At 45.1% G+C, this 23,383-nt stretch overlaps 1 protein-coding gene across 1 annotated transcript; it reads left to right on the top strand.

Annotated features, from left to right (window-relative positions):
* The first annotated feature begins 963 nt into the window (after positions 1-963).
* On the top strand, positions 964-21,523 carry SDR16C5 (short chain dehydrogenase/reductase family 16C member 5). Its single transcript, XM_081111530.1, has 7 exons — positions 964-1,293; positions 8,549-8,895; positions 12,950-13,081; positions 15,528-15,627; positions 17,840-17,984; positions 18,893-19,018; positions 21,205-21,523. The coding sequence occupies exons 2-7, from the start codon at positions 8,563-8,565 to the stop codon at positions 21,293-21,295; spliced, it is 927 nt and encodes a 308-aa protein (XP_080967656.1). The 5' UTR covers positions 964-1,293; positions 8,549-8,562; the 3' UTR covers positions 21,296-21,523.
* The last annotated feature ends 1,860 nt before the right edge of the window (positions 21,524-23,383 follow it).

Here is a 23,383-nt window from a genome sequence, read left to right as displayed (position 1 = left end):
CCCAAAAAAAAAACAAAACAAAACAAAAAAACTCTGTAGTTCCCAGAAGCATGCCCACACTGAAATCAGTGCACACACACCTGCTCCATTCACTTTCCAATCGGACCACGGCTCGCCACAGCCTACAGAATACAGGTCACTTCCTAAATACTGAAATGACGTTCCAGGCTCTCCCCAGCAACTCCCCTTCCAGGCTTAGACCACTCACCTGTTTCTTCTCACAGCTATGTGCAGTCCTCACACACCCAGGTCTGTCCCAGATACAGGCTGCCTAACGCTGCTCTCCTCTGAGCCTTCACCACTCGTCACGTATATGCATCCTCGCCAACCCTGGGTCAATTCCAACCGCAATCTTGTCCTGACAACCCGTTTTTCCTTCAATACCCCATCACTTAATATTTCTGCTCCTGATGCCACCCAGCAAACTCCACCCTCTATTACAAGCGTGCAATGGGGAGCTCTGCTTATATTAGATGATTAGCTTATGTTAAGTGATTTTTATCTTTTTTTCTTGGCAGATGTGACACTGCTGTTTCCTGGATCCTTGTACACAGAGAAGATGCATACTAGGCAATGCCGATTGGATCGGAGCGCACTGTGGACTTTTTCTCTTTTTTCTCACCCTCACCTTGATGAACAAACTTTCCCCTCGCCCTCCACTCAGTCTTCTGCTAGCGCCCCACCCACTCCCGCCCTCACTGCACCCGCCGCCCGAGGCTCTCCCACGCCCACACTACTCACCGCCACGGGACCTGGGAAGCTGACAACCTTGATCCCAGATGGAAGCGTCAGACGGGGCGGGCGGGCTCAGCCTCCGAGGCCCGCGCGGCAGGCTGCACCGGCAGGACTAGCTCCCTCCCCCGCACGGCCGCCCGCACCCGCCTCCTCTTTGTTCTCTAACTCAAGGGTTCCGGGCTTCGGGGCTGTGCTTGGAAACACGTGGGGCCCTTCCAACTCAGAAATTCAGGTTTAATAATCCAGGGAGCAGCCTGGCTCTGGGAATCTTGAGCATCCGCGGGTGCGTCTTGTGTTTGAAATCCTGGCGCCCGGCGCGCGCATCTGGTCTTCTCGACCTGATTTCCAGCTTCTCCCTCGGGCGCCGGGGGAGAAAAGAAAGGAGCGGGGCCCACCCCGCCCCACCCCTTGCGGGGGCGCGGCCGACCCGCCCTCCGGCGTGGTCCCCAGCAGGTGCCGGGATAAATCCCGGAGCCTCGTGGGGCTGCCAGCCAGCGCCGCGGTGCCCAAGGAGGACGAAGAGGCTTCTCCGCGCGCAGCGAGGGCAGCGTGTCCCTGGTGAGTTGGCGAAGTCCGGGTCCAGGGACGGGGCACGACCTCCAGCGGGAGTGGCGCCCGAGGCTCGCCAGCCCGCAGCGCCCAGGGCATAGTGCTGGGGGTGGGGGTGGGGGGTTCGGGAGGAGGGCGCGGCGAGTCTGAAAGAGCGCCCCGCATCGGAGGCCAGGCGGCACCCACCCCGCGGGGGTGAGCTGCTTGCCTCCTTCCCCAACCTGGAGCAGAGGGCAGGGTGACTCCCTGGTCCCCTCTTCGGTCCATTCAGCCTAGGTGCCCTGCTCTCCGCTGCTGGAAGCATCTTCCTCTCCCTCCCCAGCGCCCCAACACCCCCTGGCCCCTCACCCGCTCCCTTATCAGGACCCACTTGCTGCTGCCCCCTGGCCTGTGAAGCATAAATCACCTGTTTCCAGTGCACCAGCTTAGTTCAGCTTGGACTAGGAGGCATGGGATGGAGACACCAAAGAAGTCTTCAGCCTGTTTCAATTTAAATTTTCGTTTTAAATGTTTTAATCGATAGAGAGAGAGAGAGAGAGAGAGAGAGCGCGCGCGAGCGAGCCACCTGCCGCCTTCCGCACGCCCCCTACCGGGGATCGAGCCTGCAACCTGGGCATGTGCCTCAACCAAATGGAACTGGCAACCTTTCTTTCAGTGCACAGGACCATGCCCAACCAACTGAGCCACACCGGCCAGGGCCAGCCTTACATTTAATATGCTGTCATTTCCTAAGTAAGGAAGAGTCTTTACACTAAAATGGAACTTTATATTTTAGTGCTTTACTTTTGTTTGTAAGCATACTTACTATAGCCATCTTTTAATTGGTATATCCAAGGATCATTAATTTATATGCTAGAAGTAACACCAGGCATAGCTCTAACTGATATTTATTTTGCTGCCATTATGTGCCTATCACTGTTCTACCAAAGCCTGTAACCTGGCAGGCCCTGAAATCCAGCCCCGCTCCTCTTGTCCCATCCCACCCCCAACCTATGCACCCTGAGAGGGCAATGAGGACCTTCTTTTTCCCCCAGAAGGTCTCATATGTGGTAGTATTGACTGTATAACCATATTACACCCCTTAATAGTTTACCTGCATTAACTTATTTAATTTTTATGGCTTTTCTTAGGAATTACATAGTGGTGTGCCTAAAAGGGGCATGGATGGCCTGGTATTGGCTTTCTTGTGGAAGGAGTGTTGGCAGTGCCTAGGCTGCTGCCTGGGGAGGGTGTCTGGGGTGTCACATTACTGTAGAAAGTCTGACCCTCATCCTTGCAGGTCTGCAGGTACACACCCCATGACTATCTATCTATATAAAAGCCTAAGCGACTATCGCAACTGAATGGATGACCAAACAGGCTGTGTGGGGCAACCAGGCTGGCAGGGGGGTTAGTGAGGGGTGACCAAATGACTGAACAGCAGGCTGCATGGGGGACCAGGCTGGCAGGGGTGGCAGTTGGGGGCAACCAGGCCAGCAGGGGAGGGGGAGCAGTTAGGGGTAACCAGGCAGGCAGGCAGGTGAGCGGTTAGGAGCCAGCAGTCAAGGATTGTGAGAGGGATGTCCAAACCCGGCAGTCAGACATGCCCCGAGGGGTCCCAGATTGGAGAGGCGACCCTCCCTGCCCCATGCACAAATTTCGTGCATCTGGCCTCTAGTCCTATATAATAAAAGGCTTTTATGCAGATCAGTGGGACAACTGGTCACTATGACGTGCACTGACCACCAGGGGGCAGATGCTCGATGCAGGATCTGCTCCCTGGTGGTTAGTGCGCCAGAAGCTGGGCTCATGGCTGGCAAGCACAGCAGTGGTGGTGGGAGCCTCTCCTGTCTCTGCAGCAACGCTATGGATGTCTGACTGTCCTCGGGGACTCCCGGACTGCGAGAGGTTGCAGGCCTGCCTGAGGGAACTCCCTGAGTGCACATATTTTGTGCACTGGGCCTCTAGTTTAATATAAGAGTCTGAATACCGCTGTTCACCCATCAGGTACCTTCTTTCCAAGTCCTGTAGGGCCTGGGATGCCCAAGCAATTATCCAAGCTATTCTGTGAAAATAAATTTGAACAAAGATGCCAGAGAGTGTGAAGGCCATTTCATTCCAAGGATGGTGAAACCCAGAGTGCCACAGAAGAAACCACTCTTTGTTTAACCAGAATATCTATGCCCCTCACTGCCAGCATTCTTATTCCCTGGTCACACAGGTAAAACCTACCTTAAGGCTTAAACTCTTCTGTCCCTCTACTGGGTGAGCTACTCCCAGATCTGTCTACCTCTCACCATTCATCATATGGATATCCACTCAAATGTCCATTCCTGGCAAATCTCTCCTGTTGCTTCTGACCTTCACCACAATTTAATTTCTATTCTCTATAGCTCCCTGCACTTTTCTTTATAAATCTACCAGAGGCCCAGTGCACAAATTCATACACTGGTGGGGTCCCTCAGCCTGGCCTGTGCCCTCTAGCAATTCGGGACCCCTTGGGGGATGTCGGGCAGCTGGTTTGGACTGCTGGTTTTCCCCCAATCCCCAGGGATAGGGCCGAAACTGGCAGCCCAACATCCCCTGAGGGATGGAAGAGTACACCTAGCAGTAGGTGGCCCAGGAGGAGCCATCTGTGAGCCCAGCAGCTGGCACCTGTCAGTTAGCTGAGCAGTGCTCTCACTGCGTTGAGCTTCTGCCCCCTGGTAGTCAGTGCGAATCATAGTGACTGGTCACATGGTCATTTGGTTGCTTAGGCTTTTATAGAGAGAGATAGATGGATTGTGATGATGTATAGCAGTCATGGTGAACCTATGACACACGTGTCAGAGGTGACACGTGAACTCATTTTTTTGGTTGATTTTTCTTTGTTAAATGGCATTTAAATATATAAAATGAATATCAAAAATATAAATCTTTGTTTTAGTATGGTTGCAAATATCAAAAAATTTCTATGTGTGACACGGCACCAGAGTTAAGTTAGGGTTTTTCAAAATGCTGACATGCCGAGCTCAAAAGGTTCGCCATCACTGATGTATAGGGTGTCCCAAAATCCACGCAAGGTTTGCAGTTCAATTGCAAATCTTGCGTGGATTTTGGGGCACCCTATATTTATTCACTTAATGTCTATCTCTTCAACTAGATCCTTAGCTTACCAGGCCAGAGAATACGGGAGGCTGCCCATCCCCTCAGCCCTAGTGCCCAGCATCAATGCTCAACAAACATAATAAATGAACATCTGGCCCTGCCTTAGCTAGCACAGGGACCTTGGATAAACCGCATACACGTTATTTCTGATCCTCAGTCACAAGAAACTACAGTTTTGGTCACAATAATTTCTGAAGGGGGCAACCACGATCCATACATGACTCTATCCACTCATAGTCATTAATAGTAATTAGTTTATCCTCAACCAGACTGCAAAGTGAGGACCTGCTGTGCTTTCATGGACATTGTCTGCCCTCCTCTGTCTCTTCTCTGTAGCTCCCCATTCAGGGCAACCTCCCACCCCCACCACAGCATGCCCCCTGCTAAACACATCTTCTCATCCTGGAGGAAATCAGGCCTTTCTCTTTTCTTCAGTGGGTTGTTATTAAAGCATGTTATAAACTCATTCCACTGAAGTGCAAGTAACTGATAACGGGATGTAAGTGCGGAGCCCAGTATGCGCTTGTCGGGAGGAGATTTGCTATTCCCTCACCTTGTTGGCGAATAGCACCATGAATCTGAAAAACATGATAACATTTGTAAAGCACTGTGAGCCAGAATGGGTCAAGCACGTGACATACATTTTTTTTTTTCATCTGCAAAACTACTCTATGCCACAGGACCAGTAAGTAGAGATGAGGAGACCTCGACCAGAGAGGCTATGGAGTCTGCCCCAGGTTTCACAGCCAGGCAGGGGTAGGACAGGACTGGAATCCAGACCTGACTCTCACTGATGTCCTACAACCATTAGGTCTGAGTGGTAAATGATAGGGTTCAGAGTCCCAGAGCTGATGGTGAATTCATCAGAAAAGGTTTAGAACAGAGGTTCTCAACCTGTGGGTCGCGACCCCTTTGGCGGTTGAACGACCCTTTCACAGGGGTCGCCTAAGACCATCCTGTATATCAGATATTTACATTATGATTCATAACAGTAACAACATTACAGTTATGAAGTAGCAACGAAAATAATTTTATGGTTGGGTCACAACATGAGGAACTGTATTTCAAGGGCCAGAAGGTTGAGAACCACTGGTTTAGAAGGTCTAATTAGTCTTCTTAAAATACATTATGCAAATACATTTCTCTCTCTCTCTCTCTCTCTTTTTTTTTTTTTGGCTTGCTCAAAATCACACCTTTTATTTATGTATTCATTTTTTAAATAATTAAATCTTTATTGTTCAGATTATTACAGTTGTTTCTCTTTTCTCCCCCATAGCTCCCCTCCACCCAGTTCCCACCCCGCCCTCTGCCCTCACCCCCCCCCACTGTCCTCATCCATAGGTGCACGATTTTTGTCCAGTCTCTTCCCACATCCCCTTCCCTTACCCCCCCGAGAATAGTTAGTCCACTAGTTAGTCCACTCCCTTTCTATGCCCCTGATTCTATTGTAATCACCAGTTTATTCTGTTCATCAGATTATTTATTCACTTGATTTTTAGATTCACTTGTTGATAGATGTGTATTTGTTGTTCATAATTTATATCTTTACCTTTTTCTTCTTCTTCCTCTTCTTAAAGGATACCTTTCAGCATTTCATATAATACTGGTTTGGTGGTGATGAACTCCTTTAGCTTTTCCTTATCTGTGAAGCTCTTTATCTGACCTTCAATTCTGAATGATAGCTTTGCTGGATAAAGTAATCTTGGTTGTAGGTTCTTAGCATTCATCACTTTGAATATTTCTTGCCACTCCCTTCTGGCCTGCAAAGTTTCTGTTGAGAAATCAGCTGACAGTCGTATGGGTACTCCCTTGTAGGTAACTGAGTTTCTTTCTCTTGCTGCTTTTAAGATTGTCTCTTTGTCTTTTGCTCTTGGCATTTTAATGATGATGTGTCTTGGTGTGGTTCTCTTTGGATTCCTTTTGTATGGGGTTCTCTGCACTTCCTGGACTTGTAAGTCTATTTCTTTCACCAGGTAGGGGAAGTTTTCTGTCATTATTTCTTCAAATAGGTTTTCAATATCTTGCTCTCTCTCATCTTCTGGCACCCCTATAATTCTGATGTTGGTACGCTTAAAGCTGTCCCAGAGGCTCCTTACACTATCTTCGTATTTTTGGATTCTTTTTTCATTTTGCTTTTCCAGTTGGGTGTTTTTTGCTTCTTTGTATTTCAAATCTTTGACTTGATTCTTGCGACCCTCTAGTCTTCCGTTGGAACTCTGCATAATATCCTTTATTTCAGTCAGTGTATGCTTAATTTCTAGTTGGTCCTTTTTCATACCCTCGATGGTCTCACTAGATAGATTTCTTGAGGATCTCACTACATTTATCAGCAGGCTCAACGGTCTTTTTGAGGGTCTTACTAAATTTGTCGGCGGTTTCTAGAAAGTTCTTGAAAAACCTTAAAAGTGTAGTTTTGAACTCTATATCCAATAGTTTGCTTTTCTCCATTTCTGTCATTTATGTCCTCTTTCTTTGTCTCCGCATTTTGGCTGCTTCCCTGTGTTGATAGAGTGGCTTTCTGTGCTAAATGTCCTATAGGACCCAGTGGCTCAGTCTCCCCAATACCTGAGGAGGACACTCTTGGTGCACCCTCTTGTGGGCTTTGTGCACAGTCTTGTAGTTAAGCCTTGATTGTTGTAGGTATCGCTGGGAGGAATTGACCTCCAGGCCAATTGACTGTGAGAATCAGCTGTGTCTGCAGTGGGAGAACTTCTGTGCTGAGGACACCCTTCTGGGGCAAGACTTGCTTCAGTGGGGCTTTGGTGCTCACTGAGTCTGCCCCCTGAGTGTGACCCTCATGGATCTGAGGAGTTGTAATCTGGATGGCCCCACTCTGACCACTGGGTACACTGGCTCTTGGATCTAAGGAGGTGCTAATTTAGCCTCTGCCTGAGGCTACCCAGCAGGAACTATGAAGAGATCTGCAGATTCCCCTTCTTTTTGGGGGGGTTTGGAGGTGCCCAGATGAGGCCCAGCTGTGAAGCAATGCAAGCTGCTGTGGGGCCTTGGGCCTTCTCTTGGAAGTTCTGGGTCTGTCTGGCCAGCTGCAATTTGTTAGGTAATTTTCAGATTGCAAAGGGCCAGGGCATTCATATGCAAAAGCCTCTGCCACAGCCTGGGTGGGGCGGGGTCTCAGGGAATCAACAGGGCTGAGCAAGCAGCTATGGCTGATCCTCAGCCCTGCCCTAAGGGGCCGCATGTCTCAGTGTCCCGGTAATTGCTGCAAGCACCTCTGAGGGAAAGCCGCCCTCGAGTTCCGAGTTCTGCCCACTGCCAGATAGTCCAGTTTCTCCCCATATGAGTCCTGGGTCCCCCAGAAACTTCCCGGAACTGGAGTTCAGAGCAGTCGGGAGCTTGTGACTCCCTCCCGATTCAAAAAGAAAGCCGCGTCCTCAGGTACCAACCCCTTTCCGCGCGCTCGAGCCTCCATACCTCTGCACTTTACATCCGCAGCTCCTCTGAGTCTCAGTGTGCTTTTCTCTTTTCTTCTAGTTGTAGAATTTCCACTCAGCCAGCCTTCCTGTAGTTCTGGATGATGTCCGTTTTGTCTTTTCATTGTATTTTTGAAGTTGTTGTGGGAGGCAGCAATTTCCGGTGTTTACCTATGCCGCCATCTTGGTTTCTCCTACATTTTTCTCTTGAATCTTATATTTTAAATAGTGACACATAATTTAAGAACAACAATGCAAATGAGAAAACATGAATCTAAAAGGAGACAGCAATAAGAGCAAAGATGTAGCAGTTATGTCATAAGCTTGATATGGTCAAGACTTTGAACAGAAATCAGCCCACAGGGCTCATGATTATTAGGAGAAAAAGTTCACTCAGAAATAATGAACGTCTTCTTTGGGTTAAATTTGGGTGTAGTTACAGTTCCTGGTTAATGAACATTTGTTCATGAACAAAGCTGAGTGGGCATGCAGATGTGTGTTGAGCTTGAGCTTGGTGCTGGCCAAGATCCGATCCCAGTGGGCCCCCTCCTTTTTTTAAGTTCAAAGTCTGCTACCAGGAGAGATGTTTAAATCATGCTTCTCAATTTCTTTCACTATTTCAGGAAGTATGAGCTCCATGTAACAAGCAAACTCAGAGGGAGTAGACGCCTAGGTCTTTATATGAATATGTCTATCTGTCTTCATAGGTGTCAGTCAGAATATGGCTCCCAACGTGAAGTCAGCAAAGAAAGTATTCGTTTTCTTAGGAAAATCAGTATTTAGTCTTCTGGAGTCTATGATTTTTACCTTAATCCCAAAGCCACGGAAGAACGTTGCTGGTGAAATCGTACTCATAACAGGTGCTGGGAGTGGACTCGGAAGGCTCTTAGCCCTTAAATTTGCCCGCCTTGGAGCTGTGCTTGTTCTCTGGGATATCAACAAGGAGGGGAATGAGGAGACGTGCAACATGGCTCGGGACGCCGGAGCCACAAGAGCCTATGCCTATACCTGTGACTGCAGTAGAAAGGAAGAGGTATATCGAGTGGCCGATCAGGTAAATTTTGGGTGCTTACTCTTTGCTATGGGTAGTAAGAACTCTATGTAAATACTTGGAAATACATCAGTTTCTTTCTCTGTTTGCTTTTCTCAGTGCCAATTTGCCTATCTCCAACATTCCTTTAATTTAAAAATTTGGGGGGAGTGGGAATTAGAATTTTTGCAATACACCATGTTAAGCACCCTGTATGTATTATATATTATAATCCTATAAAGTAAGGCATATTAGTACCTCCAGTTCACAAATGAGAAAACCAAGACTTAGGAGAGGTAAATAGCTTACCTAAGAAAAAGGTAATAAGTAGCAAAGCGACAGGGACATGAGCCTGTTGACTCCTGAGTAGGTACTGTGACCACCACTCTATACTGACTGTGCTGGCCCTTATCACAATATAAGATAGGTGATAGCACCATCTTTGAGGATGAAGAAACTGAGGCACAGATATATTAACCTGCTCAGGGTTCCAGAGCTACTACATGACTAAGCCAAGTGTAAACCCACATTTAGTCTAATTTTAAATCCAGCTATTTCCACTTCACCACATTGCCTTTGATTGCATGTGTATTTCTCCGAAGTTACCATGAAAAAATCAGAATATTTTATTCATCCTAAAGACTGTTAACCTCAGTTGTTCCTTTAGCGATGACAGAGATGCACATATTTAGGACGCTTTCAGGAAACCAAAGCTCCAATATGCCAATGGTAGGGTTTTCTTAGTTTGTAGAGGAACTAACTTGTTTGCTGACTGTCTCCTTTCCTTATTAAGGATTAATCTGTTTTCATGTTGGCACGAGTATTCTACACATCACTCTCTAGGGCCACTTCTTTTGTGACTCCCAGGGTTCCCTCATTTAGTGAGAAGGGAGGAACTAGACCAGCTTGTGACAAGCAAGCAACCACATTGGAAAGCTCTTGAACAGCAACTACATTGGAAAGTTTTTGCACAGCTTTTCTGCTCAAAACTAGTAGAAAGGTTTGCAGGTCACTGGCCATTGAGTGAGTTTGTAACTTTTGTTTGAGTTTGTCTTTACATTTTACACATCTGTTCTACCATCGCCAATCACAGGCTGCCCAGAAGAGTCTGGAGACCCAAACTTGACAAGCTAGCAGGGATCATGCTGGGACTACCCTGCAAAGAGCAGATGTGTCTTTTTCAGAGCTGACCTCACAAATTCAGCCCTTTGTCCTTGAAGCACCATTCACCTGGCAGGTTGACTTACACTGATTACAAATAACTTCCCTGGCAAGTCTTAAGCAATAACTGGCTTGTGTTCAAACACAACATCTTCAGATGTGGAACAAGCTAATATGAGGTGCTCCATAAATAATTAGTTCCCACTGCTCCATATCCATAATTCAGTTCTGCCCAAAATGCTCAGCTTCAGAAATGGTCAAACATGGTGCATTTACTAGCCTATTATTCAACTTTTCTTACTTCTGGGTCTTGCAGACAATTAAGTATATGCTCTTTTGCATTCAGGAGACGCAAACTACTTTCCACCTTATAAACCAAGCACTTCCACTTCTTATTCTGGATATAGGGAAGCTACCAGAGAAATTTTACAAAGTATGCCATAGAGGAGTGATCCAGGTGAACATTGTCAGAGCAGTTTGACAGTGTTTTATCTCCTCTGAGGCCCCAGTCACCTTGAAAGCTTGTGTCCCTAGAGCATAGTTGGCACTAAAAGTCCGGCCTTGATACCTGGCATCCTGGGTGAGAGGTCATTTGGAACAGTAAACACAAGACCAGCCTGAGCTACGCAGTTGTCACTTATCCTTAATGTGGCATGTGGAAGTATCCTAACTATATATTTTTTTTAATATATTTTATTGATTTTTTACAGAGAGGAAGGGAGAGAGATAGTCAGAAACATCAATGAGAGAGAAACATCGATCAGCCGCTTCCTGCACATCCCCCAACAGGGATGTGCCCACAACCCAGGCACATGCCCTTGACCGGAATCGAACCCGAGACCCCTCAGTCCGCAGGCCGACGCTCTATCCACTGAGCCAAACCGGTTTTGGCCTAACTATCTATTTAATAACTATGATGCCTTAGACAAGCCAACTCATAATCGATTTTGCTTGGCATACCTCTAATTGACTGCATTGGTTCAACAGAAAAAAAAAACCCACCTCATTACAGGCATACTGCTGAGACATTGAGGGTTCAGTTGCAGACCACTCAATAAAGTGAGTTGTAATCTTTTTGCTGTTGAAGGGTCTTGCCTTATTTGTAAAAATGAGGTGTGTTTGTATTTGTAGTATCAGTGAATTTTTTTGTAAGGTTTATTACTGATTCCAGATGTCCAAGGTCAAACTTCAGGGTTGCTTCATCTTTTAAACCACGTGGTCACTGGTAGAAGTTAACTTTAACCTATTGCCCACTATGACTTATAGTGGTGGGAAAGTCAAATCAGCCATCCTGGGCAGTGTGGAGTTAGACACCGACATGCACAGCCTTCCTGTGGGTTCTTGTTGTCATAGTGTGGCTATTCAAAAGGTGGACACAGCTTATGTGCAAGTCTTCCTGGGGCTGAAAAGATTATTGCCACATTCTTACAACAAGGAAGAATAATGAATGCTGGAAAAAAAAAAGAAGAAGGAAGGAAGGAAGGAAGGAAGGAAGGAAGGAAGGAAGGAAGGAAGAGAAAGAGAGAAAGAAAGAAAGAAAGAAAGAAAGAAAGAAAGAAAGAAAGAAAGAAAGAAAGAAAGAAAGAAAGAAAACTAAGTATAAAATTAGGATCTGCTGTGTTTTCCCTTAGATGTTACCCCTGAGCCCCTTATAAAACAACACAAACTTACTCTCATCCCAGGATGACCACTCAAGTTACTGTAGGCCCAGTGTCATTGTAGCAAATGTGGCCTACTTGTTCCTCCCTTCACAGATCTTATGTCTAAAAGTTTGGGGGAGGGAGAAGAAAGCCAGCCAGTTGATGAAAACAGGATAGACAGGTTCTGAACCATGATGTGTGTTGAAAGCATGGATATACTGAATATCATACTTCCTCCATTCACTCCCTATGCCACCCCATCTCTGTGTCTGCTAGGTCTTGATTTATATGACTCCAGAGGTCCGGTGCATGAATTCGTGAACCAGTGGGGACACTCGGCCTGGCCTGTGGGATCAGGCCAAAACTGGCTCTCCAACATCCCCCGAGGGGCTCTGGATTGCGAGAGGGCGCAGGCCAGGCCGAGTGACCCCATCGGTTCATGATCGATCAGGGTCGGGGAGGGATACAGGAGGTTGGACAGCTGGAGAGGGACAGCAGGAGGGCTCCAAGGCATGTCCAGAGTGTCTTGCTCAGTCCTGATCTGCCAGACCCCAGCAGCAAGCTAACCTACGGGTCAGAACGTCTGCCCCCTGGTGGTCAGTGCATATCATAGCATGCTAAGGTTGAGCAGCCTTAGCATATCATTAGCATATTATGCTTCGATTGGTTGGACGGATGACATATCGACCGGACACTTAACATATTAGGCTTTTATTATATAGGACTAGAGGCCCAGTGCTTGAAATTCATGCACAGGTATGGTCCTGCCAGCTGGGGCCTCCCTTCGCAACTGCTGGCTGCCAGCTGCCAGCCAGGACCTTCCTTTATTCCATGCCACCCCCTGGTGATCAGTGCACATCATAGCGAGCGATCAAACTGCCAGTCGGTCGAACTCCCGAGGGGACTCTTTGCATATTAGCCTTTATATAGAGAGGTGGCAATAAGGGCGTATGTCCCATCACATTGATTAAAATTATATGCTTCTTAGAGCATAGAACAAAGTTACTACTCACCAAATATAAGAATAGCTCTAAATGTAGAAGGAAAGCAGCATTGCATTGTTGGAATTATCATAAGGCAAAGAAGAAATAAAAAGAAAAGCATCAGACTTGGATCGCTGATGCACTGTACACTCAGCAAAGGAAATAAAACATGCTCTGTTTCCAGACTGCATAAGCTCAGTCTCTTAACAAGGTTTAAGTTGGGGCGCGGGGATTAAACCTAGATCATATAAGAAATTACTACGTTGATGGTGCTGCTCTTGTTACTCAATTCAGGTTAAAAAAGAAGTTGGTGACATTTCCATCCTAATCAACAATGCTGGCATCGTAACAGGCAAAAAGTTCCTCGACTGCCCGGATGAGCTTATGGAAAAGGCTTTTGATGTGAATTTCAAAGCACATTTGTGGGTAATAATTTTTTCTTCTCATAACAAAGATTAGCCTCTAAATAAAGCACAGTCTTCTCAATTTTAGCTTATCCTGGTCTACCCAGTCATCTTCTCCCAATCCAACTCAACCCACACTCCCAGAACTCACCAGGGAATCCTACAAACACACACTGTCCTTGTGGTAGTACTATCATTTATTCACTGCCCTAGGCACCTCAGGCATGAGCCTTAAAACAGCTCCTTGAGATAAGGAATCACAGAAGTTAAAAGACTTACTCAGTCTACACTGCAAGTGACAGCACTTAGACTTTTGTGACCTTATCATTTGCCTAAGCTGCAACTCTTTTGAAAAAAGCGAAAGAGGGCATTCTTAATAAGCAACATTAACCAGGTCTGTTCTGAGCAAACCAAAACATTCGGCCTCCTGACTCAGTACCTACCCAGGGAAAGAAAGGTTCCTACCAATAACCCTGGTGACTGCGTGCTGTGGACATCAAGGGGCACAGCCATGTGCCCACTTTCAGACACTGTGTTTTCCTGGCTGTAGCTGAGACCAATCATGTCAGGCCGCCCCATGCCAGGCACGGTCCTTCGTTCTGCCTCTCCCAGCACGTGAGCCCATTTTGTTCCCGCCCCACTCATAGCTCATCCTTCCCTTGTCCAGCTCTGCTTCTGAGAGTGATTATTTGCTGGAGATTTCTGAGATCCCCTCCATTCTCCTCACACCTCTCCACGTGGACTTTCCACTCAACTCTCCTTGCACAGCTTCCAGAGACTGTAGGTTTTCTGTCTCCTAGTTTCACCAAAAATGCCATGGTGGTACTCTTGGGGTTCTCTTTAGTTTTCAGGAGAAAGATGGAAAGATTCAGAACTCAGTGGCCACCATGCTCCTTCAGGAACTACTGCAAGTGACTTGTGTTGTCTTGTCCCAAATGCCCCTCGGCTGCATTAGCATGAAGTTGTAATATCCCGTCAGAAGGAAGACAAAGACAGTGTCCCTGAAAATCTCCACCCCGGGGCTTTCATGTTCTTTCCCCACCTCTCGGCTTTCATGGTCTCTTTCATGGTCTTCTCTTTCTCTTCTTTCTCTTCCACTTTCTCTTCCACGTGTTTCTGAAATACTGATGTTCCCCTGCTGGCCCTAACCTCCCCTCACGCCCTCTCTGTACCCTTTTTCTGAGCAAGTCCAGGTACGTTCTTTGAGTACTTGCACAGAGTGGGCACTTACTTGCTAAAGGGTCAGAGAGCGCATGGTGACAGGGCTCCCAAGGGGAGTGTTGCCAGGGAGAACTGACTCAGAGCGGACGCCACGGTTTTTATTATGCTGCTTGTTTTGATTTTCCTCCTCTCTGTAAGTGTTAGGTTCCCTCTGAAACTCATTATGATGCAGACAAACAGAGGTTGGTTGACTTTTACAAGAGATTCTTTTTCTCATATTTATTTATAGTAGGAAACAAATATGAAATATAAATTTATGGAAAAGAGAAAGCAATTTGGCGACAGAAACAGAGTTCAGGGTGTTGGGGCTGCTGGTAGGAAGGGTGCTACGAGCCAGGGGAAGTAGATGATCTCTAGAAGCTGGAAAAGGAAAAGGAACAGATTTTTTTTCTAAAGCCTCTGGAGAAAATGTGGTCCTGATCACACATTGATTTCAGCCCAGTGAAACTCTTTTTTTACTCTTGTCCTAAAGAATTGTAAGAATAAATTTGTGTTGTTTTAAGCCAAAAAAAGAAAATGTAAATTTATGAAATAAAATGCAGTTATTCGTATAGGTTAATTATTCCTCTGTTGCAGAATACATCTTCCAAAGCTCATTGCTCTTTCTTTTATCTTCTTTCTCCAAATCCCATATCAAAGGTGAAGGTGTTCTGTGGTCCTCAAACACAGTATCCGTCCCCTCGTTCTAACAGATATTCTCTTTTATGACATGGAACAAAATTAAGAAACTATTATTCAAAGAAGTAGAGATAAATGTAAAACAAAGTGATATTTTTACACTGAAGCCAACAGCAGCATGTCCTGTAAACTCTGTTCAAAAAAAATTTGAAATTCAAATATGATCCCAGGAGAAAAAGAGCAATATAAATCTAAATAATCTTATTCTTGATTATAATCTAAATAATGATATATTTTCCTTTCTGGATTGTGGCTGCCATAACTAAGATTCTCCTGTATTGCTTCAATTATTGTCTTAATATTGTGTTTTGAAAAATCAAATATGAGCAAAATGTAAGTTTGAGTAAATTATTTGTAATAATATTGGTATGCCATGAGGAAAATATTGATTTCATAGGTGAAACAAGTTAAGATGGTTACTTTCCAGATACTTAAGTTTTTATATTGCAGTGCCTTCAGGTATTTTTATGAGCTTAAAAAAAATTTTTTAATCACAATGATCATATAAACATCTGAAAAAGAGTAAAATGTGGTATAAAATATTAAAAGTTTTACTTTGCTCATCTTAGACTTATAAAGCCTTTCTACCTGCTATGATCGCTAATGCGCATGGACACTTGGTTTGCATTTCAAGTTCAGCTGGATTATTTGGAATAAGTGGGCTGGCAGGTAAGAAAAATATAATATTTCACATTTGCACATTTTCCCTAGCTCTAACTTACATAATAGCTCTGAGTAATCAGCATTGGCCTGATGCACCAACAATAAAGATAAAAAATTAAGAAGTATATTTAATAAGGGAAGTGGTTGAGAACTACATAATGCATCAAAACTGCCCATCAGATATACCTACCGGAAGTTGAAGTATGCACTTTGGAATCATTAGGTTTTACATAGTCCCCTGGGTTTAAAAATGAGAGAGAGAGAGAGAGAGAGAGAGAGAGAGAGAGAGAGAGAGAGAGGAGACACCTTACTGATGACTGTTTTTACATAAGTGATTAGCATAGTCACCAACCCCAAGATTCATCTGGTACTGTTTTCAGGTTGGTAAAAAAACGACCACTCTGCCTTCTGAAGTCTCCCCCTGCTGTCAGTTTGGAGATAATTTCTCCACCTCAAGAAACCTAAACTTCACCTCTTTGCTTTTCCACTGATTGGAAGACTTAAAGGAAGTGGTTGCCACTTCCCTCTCCTTTGCAGCTGGCTTGTCATTAGCAGTGGGGAGGGGGCAACGAGATAGACCAAGATCTTCAGTGAAGGCAGCCCAACTCAGGAGGGGCTCCCGGAGGAGCAGAAGTCTCGTCCTTCCCTACCAGGGCGTCCCCAGGAGCAACATGCCATGTACTGATGCAGATCCCGGAGACTCGGGCATCAGAAGCCCTAGCTGCGATAGATAACTTTGGCAACCTTCCCGTGAGGCACTTCCTGATGCCTTGGAGCTGAGCCACTTAATCCAAGATTCACAGTACCAGTCTAGGCCCAGCTCATCTCAATTAGGTGAAGCGGTTTTCCAGAACCACCAGTCACCCAAAATATGTTCAGTCTGTGCACATCTCCCTGTACTCTGTCATTCTCGGAAATCATCACATGTTAGCATTACCTCTCTCGTATATGTCTGATCAATGATGAAACTCGGAAATAATGCAGGTATATTTACAGCTTCTGTTCATCTTTTTTCTGACGCCGTATCTCTCTATCTTCAGAAGGATTCTTCCATCCCCAGCTGGCCTTAGAAACAAGCGTAAGCCTTTTGTAAATCCCTCCGTGGGGGTCTTGGCTCCCCAGCATCAGAATCACCAAGGGTGTTATTTGTCTCCAGGGTTGAGGGACTCAGTGAGCTGCATTTGGACCAAATGACTCAGATGATCCCAAAAGCGGGTCAGGAGTCCTCTCCCCTCCCTCCTTCTATGGTCTTACCTGCCTTCTTGAGCTGCAGCGGGCCTGACATCCTCACGCCTGGCACTCATTTCCTGGCTTTTGCCAACTGTGGTAGCCGCTTCTGAAGAGAGCAAGTACGTTTACCTTGTTTGACTGTGTGAGGGAAGGCGGAGCTCATCTACACGCCTTTTCTGCTCCAAACTTTTCCATGCAGCAGATTGAAAATCCAGGTGTTTCCGTGAAGTGAGAGTGATTGAAGACAGCAAGCTCAAAATGGACAAGCTACCGAGTCCTTTGTTTTTCTTCTGAAAGTGGGAGAAAGAATTAGAGTTGGAAGAAACTTTGATCAGAGTATCATGACCCAGGCTGCCTTCTCTTGTCTAGCCTACTGCATCGCTTACTATATTTCCTCTTTTTTTTTTTTAAATATATTTTATTGATTTTTTTACAGAGAGGAAGGGAGAGAGATAGAGAGTTAGAAATAGCGATGGGAGAGAAACATCGATCAGTCGCCTCCTGCACATCTCCCACTGGGGATGTGCCCGCAGCCCAGGTACATGCCCTTGACTGGAATCGAACCTGGGACCCCTCAGTCCGCAGGCCAACACTCTATCCACTGAGCCAAACCGGTTTCGGCTATATTTCCTCTTTTATGTGCCTTCCTGCCCCAATTGGGTTGAAATTCTTTGGGCCTAGACGCACATGCCATGTGCCCCATATAACAGCTAGCAGATGTCTGACCATTTATAACGTGGAAGTAAAGGCTAGGAGTGTGACTGTCGGAGGCTCTCCAGCATCCACTCGGTCTTTATCAACTGAACTTTGTGTGACCATGTACCTCCGCACTCACTCTGCACTTCTTCCAGGCGGAGTGGACCAACACACGAAATAAGAACTCTGAAATCGTTGTCTGATTTTCTGTTGGCTAGTGTTATGAGGAGACTTAATGCAATGCCATTTTTAAAACTTCAGAAGGTACATCCGCGTTGTTTGTCTTTTTCAGATTACTGTGCAAGTAAATTTTCCGCCTATGGATTTGCTGAATCTATTTTTTTCGAACTATTTGCCCAGAAAATAAAGGGGATCAAAACCACTATTGTGTGCCCATTTTTCATAAACACTGGAATGTTTGAAGGTTGTACTACTGGGTAAGTATATCCTGTAAGATCAAAGAAACTGCATTTTAAAAAATAATCGCCTCTTTTATTTTTTCTATCTGTTTATTTATTTATTTATTTTTGGTATAGCAAAGATGGAGATTTATTGAAGAACAAGTACAGACTCCCACGTAGGGAGAGGGCAAGGGTCCCCTATTTATTTTTTTATTTTTACTTTTTTAAAGCCTCACCTCAGGACATACTTAGAGAAGGAATCAAACTGGCAACTTTTCGGTGCACAGGGCAACCCTCAACCAACTGAGCCACTCGGCTGGGCTTTTCTAACTGTTTTTTTTAAAGTTGTTTAAAAATGTATTTCTCTCGGATTCAGCATGATTTATGAATGGTCTCAGAATTTATTTTTTACTCAGAAATGCTTATATTTAAGATGTTGGGTTTAATGGGAATGGTTTATCAAAGCCGTGTCTCACTCGCAGCCACCCTGTAGCCTGGATCTGCTCACCTGTCTCCCCAGCACTCAATCACATTCCTTTTCTGCCACCCAGCTCCCTCCTCCCTCATCCCTGACTCCACAGAAGGACTGAAAATCACTTAAAGGGGCACAAATTCCCCATTCTGCATCTCATGGAGATGACAGGAAATTCGTTTTTCAAAGACTTGCTTTATACTAATAGGTCGTTTATTTAATGTGGTTTTACTTATATGCATATTATACATCAGTGTATTCGTTAGAATCATCATTTTCCATTTCAAATTCCAGTTATTACCATGTTGATAATCAGGGAGTAAATATAGAAGCAGATAAAATCTGGGAGGGAATGAAGCAAATAAATGATAATGTCTTACAGTCTTTTTATGCTTAATGTGCAAGAACTGTTTTTATTAATTTGTTAATTTTGGTTGTTTTTGTTTTTGTCTTTTTCTTTTTCACTCCCTAGCTGTCCTTCTCTGTTACCGATTCTGGAACCAGAGTATGTAGTCAGAAAGATAGTAGATGCTATCCTGCAAGAAAAAGTGTACTTGTATATACCAAAGTTTATATACGTCCTGATGTTTTTAAAAAGGTAACAATATCAGTCAGCTTCTATGACTTCTCTAATGTACCGATCAACAACTTTCCCCAAATCCTACCAGGAGAAGCCTCACCCGCAGAGTCCCCGGCACTGGAAACAGTGCAGGGCATTTGCACATACTGTGCCCCCTCTTAGATGAAACATTCCTTCCCTGGCCTTCCAGAATATCCCAAACGGCTTCAATGCATACTCTTCTAGCAGCTGAGCCTGGCCTCCTCAGACATCTGACCACTGCATGGCACACTGATTTGTGAGATCCTTGGATTATCGGCTGCCTCCCCACTGAGCCGTCAGTTCCTGGAGCTCAGACGCCAGTTGGTTTCTGCTCACTCTTGTGTGTTTTCAGCTCCAGAGGAGAGCTTGACAAAAAAAAAAAAAAAAGAGGTGCCCTTCCTGCATAAGCAAAAGTCTTTTCTCTGTAGCTAATTGTATCTACCTTATACAATTAACCAAAAATCATTCTTCCGTGCCTTCATTTCCTCAGGCTTCACCTAGCACAGGAGTGGTGACTGATCCAACTGCTAAGGTGTGGGGTGGGGCAAAGGGGTCTATGGCAAGGAGATTGAGATCTGGAGTTATAATCCTGCTGTGTACTAAGCCCGTGACTCTGAGCGTGACCTTTATTCTCCAGGTCCAATTTCCTCATTTACAGTGCAGAAATCAGTGCCTGTTACAGCTTGTGAAGGAGTGAACGCAGTGACTTTACTGGGCAGCGTGCGTGTTCACAGGGCAGTGCCTCCACCTGCCTAACAGAGGTTAATGCCAACGTAAAGAACTTGGGATTTACTTTTTCTAATGTTTGAAATAATTACAGAGTTGATATTTACTTATATAAACCCCGGATTGAGGGGGGGTCTGCATAATTCCTGAGAAGGCTTTGAAAGCATGAAGAAGGGGATCACAGCACACACTCCTTCCAACATCCCACAAGCATTAGAGGGTGCCTGGTGTGGGCAGGCATTGCTGACGACCCTAGGATTGGGGGTTACAGCAAAGGATAAGAGAGACAAGAGTCCTTGCCCGTGTGGAAATTATCTTCCTAGACCAGTGATGGCGAACCTATGACACGCGTGTCAGAGGTGACACGCGAACTCATTTTTTTGGTTGATTTTTTTTTTGTTAAAGGGTATTTAAATATATAAGATAAATATCAAAAATATAAGTCTTTGTATTGCTATGGTTGCAGATATCAAAAAATTTCTAGATGTGACATGGCACCAGAGTTAAGTTAGGGTTTTACAAAATGCTGACACGCTGAGCTCAAAAGGTTCGCCATCACTGTCCTAAGGGGTAGGGATCAGGGAATAAACAAAAAATAATAAAGTAAAAGAGAAGATATGCTAGGAGGTCATAAGTGCTACAAAGAAATAGGCAGCAGGAAAAGGAAATTCCAGAGTGGTAGGATCGGGGGTGCAGGTTGAGGTCTAGTTTTCAGTATGGTACTCAGGGGAGGTCTCCTGGGAAAGGTAGCATTTACTAGAGACCTGAAGCTGGGGAGGGCAGGAACCGCCTGGGTTTCTTGGGGTGCCCCCCGAGGGACAGCACAGGTCCTTTACTTTATCCCCCCCCCCCTTAGCTCAGGGGTCAGGTTTCCTGGACCTGCTCTGTTTACTGCCCCTCTCCTCGCTCTGCAATGTGAATGTCAGCATCCGCAGGGTCAGAGTGCTGCGTAAGGAGGGGCGCGTGGGGGTGGAGAAGATGAACAGTCTTAGTTGGAACTTGCCCGCCATCTGAGGAGCTATTGCATCTAACCCTCACAGTAGGCCCAGGAAGAAAGATGAATGGCCTCATTTTACACTGGAAGAGACTGAGGCCCCCGAGCTCAGCAACTTGCCTGCGATGACATCGTACATGACAGAGCTGGGTTTCAAGCCAGGCTCATCTGACTCCACGAGACGTCCCTGCTTCCAGCCCATCATTACATCGTGTAGGGCAGCTTTGGAAATGGACGTGGGAAGTCAGTTGAATGACGTAAATAAAGCAAAGGGAGGGATAGAAACCCTGGGCTGGTGTCCTCCCACATTGTAGACAAGCCCAGGGTGACACTGGGGCATGCATAGCAATGTGCGCATGCGTGAATTCTCCTGCGACAGGTCGGTGGCACTGCTGTTCAGCTGTGCTGTCAGGATGCTTTTATGAATGATAACCGAGAAAGTTTTCTCTTGTTTTCTCTTTAGTATCCTGCCCACCAAGTTGCTACTGCTCATAGGTGAATATGTGGGTGCCTTCAATTTTATGGATGGCTTCGTTGGAAAGAAAAAGAACTGAAGACCAACTCTATGGCTGATGTCACCTAAAACCCAACATTACATACTGCTTATTTCAATGAAGGGAAGGGTTTTTGTCTGATAGAATATATCTGGAGACGAAAAGTACCATTCGTGTTCTTCTATCTGGACTGGAATATTTAGCCAATACTTTTGAAAATAATGTTGCCATCTGCTTTTTTGTTGAGTGCTTTTATTTATGATTAATAAAAACAGCTCATTTTTGTCATCTCTGCTTGCAGTAGACGTGAGAGAGAGAGAACCCTCTCACATGGTGAGTGTTTAGCGGGAGTGCCCTCTTTCCAGAGGACACACAATTCTAGATGTCCTGTCACCTTGCTCTTCACCTTAACCTTTTTGAACCTCTGTGTGCTCCCTGGTGTAGAAAAAGCCAGCCTCCCGTGTCCATCTTTCCAAAGCAGCCACACAAATGCTTGCTTCTCCATGCCCCAGATGCTCACAGAGTAAGTGCCAATCCTGCTGCAGGTACATCGGGGGCCGCTGTGAGGGAGTCTGACCATCCATTCCCTGAAATCCCTGGTAGGCAGCGACCCTACGTCAAACTCTGAATGGGACCACGTTTTTCTTCCTGAAAGAGGTCAAAGAATGGGTGCTTCTCACTCTGAAAAGGACATTCTACTGAATTAGAGAAACTGCTACCTATTAATCCAGAAGACACATTCATGTGGTTAGTTTCATTTAGTATTTCAGGTTGGGATTCATGTTGAGATGTTTTCCCATAGGGTGGGCTATTTTATGCATTTGCACTCATCAGTGCTGCCTTCATTACAGTTTAATCCAGCCGTGGGCAAACTACGGCCAGTTTGAAATGAATAAAACTAAAAAAAAAAGACCGTACCCTTTTATGTAATGATGTTTACTTTGAATTTATATTAGTTCACACAAACCATCCATGCTTTTGTTCCAGCCCTCCGGTCCAGTTTAAGAACCCATTGTGGCCCTCGAGTCAAAAAGTTTGCCCACCCCTGGTTTAATCAACTGGCCAACTGCATGCATGGTTTGGAGATTTCACCATAAAAGGAAGATTAAGCAAAATGTGGTCATTACCATACCCTGGAACTCCTTCCCAGGCTGGACGGGGCACCTGCCTTGCAAGAAAAGCAGCAGCCTTTGTCTCTGACTTCCTTTTGTGTGGGGAACAGGAAAGGATGAGAGGTACCTTGGGTCACCCTGTGAGAGTCCAAAGAAAAGAGTTTAAATATCTTGGGGGTAAGTTGCTCTTAGAGCAATAGGGATGTGGAGTCTGGAGTCCACTGTGGACTGGTTTATCTTGAGCTGTCCGTAGGATTCCGACAATGCTGCTCCTGTATTTCCTTTCCATTCAGAAAGTCTTTTTAAAAAAAAAAAACTTGTTTTGTGATCATAAAAATGATAGCTAATATTTATTGTGCCTGGCACGAATCTCAGCACTTTATACACATGATTTCATCAAAGAGGAATATTGCATCATTACTCAGAGAATAATAAAGCTGTTTGGTATGTGCCAAAGAAGAAAGGGCATCTTATTTCACAAGAGTGACATCCTACTCGACTGGAGATGTGTACTGAGAGGATCAAAAGGCCCCCTGACTAACCAACTGAAGTTCCAAATCCTTGGTTAACAAGGTTAATTAACAGAGAGGCACAATATTGCTCCTCTATTACAATTCCAAAAGCGTATCTTCTAGGGGCCTGTCTATTTAGTTGAAGCATAAAGAAGAGACTCTTAGGGGATTTAGTAGAACAAAGGTCTGGGTGTAGTGGGCATCCACCACTCATAACAGCATTAACAGCAATTATTTCTAATTGGAGAGCATCTTGCAAGGCTGGATGACTACAAAGGCCTGAAATTCAATTGTGGTTTTATAGTACCCATAAAATCGTATAAACAAATTCAGATTTACTTGAAGTACCCCTAGGAGGAGAGACCACATGTAAATTAGAGCATTCTAGAGGCTAATAAATAACAAGGTGATTTAATACCACTTGAGAGCAAGTGTACTCAGCATGTGTTTCATACAATTTTCCATCTGAAATTTAACCCTAATGATGCTATGATTAAGAGCCTACATAAGGCTTAAGAAATGGA

This window comes from Myotis nattereri, assembly GCF_964212035.1.
Source record: "Myotis nattereri genome assembly, chromosome: 17".
NCBI lineage: Eukaryota > Metazoa > Chordata > Mammalia > Chiroptera > Vespertilionidae > Myotis > Myotis nattereri.
The sequence above is the reverse complement of the archived record's forward strand: the minus strand, read 5'-3'. Positions and strand labels throughout refer to the sequence as shown.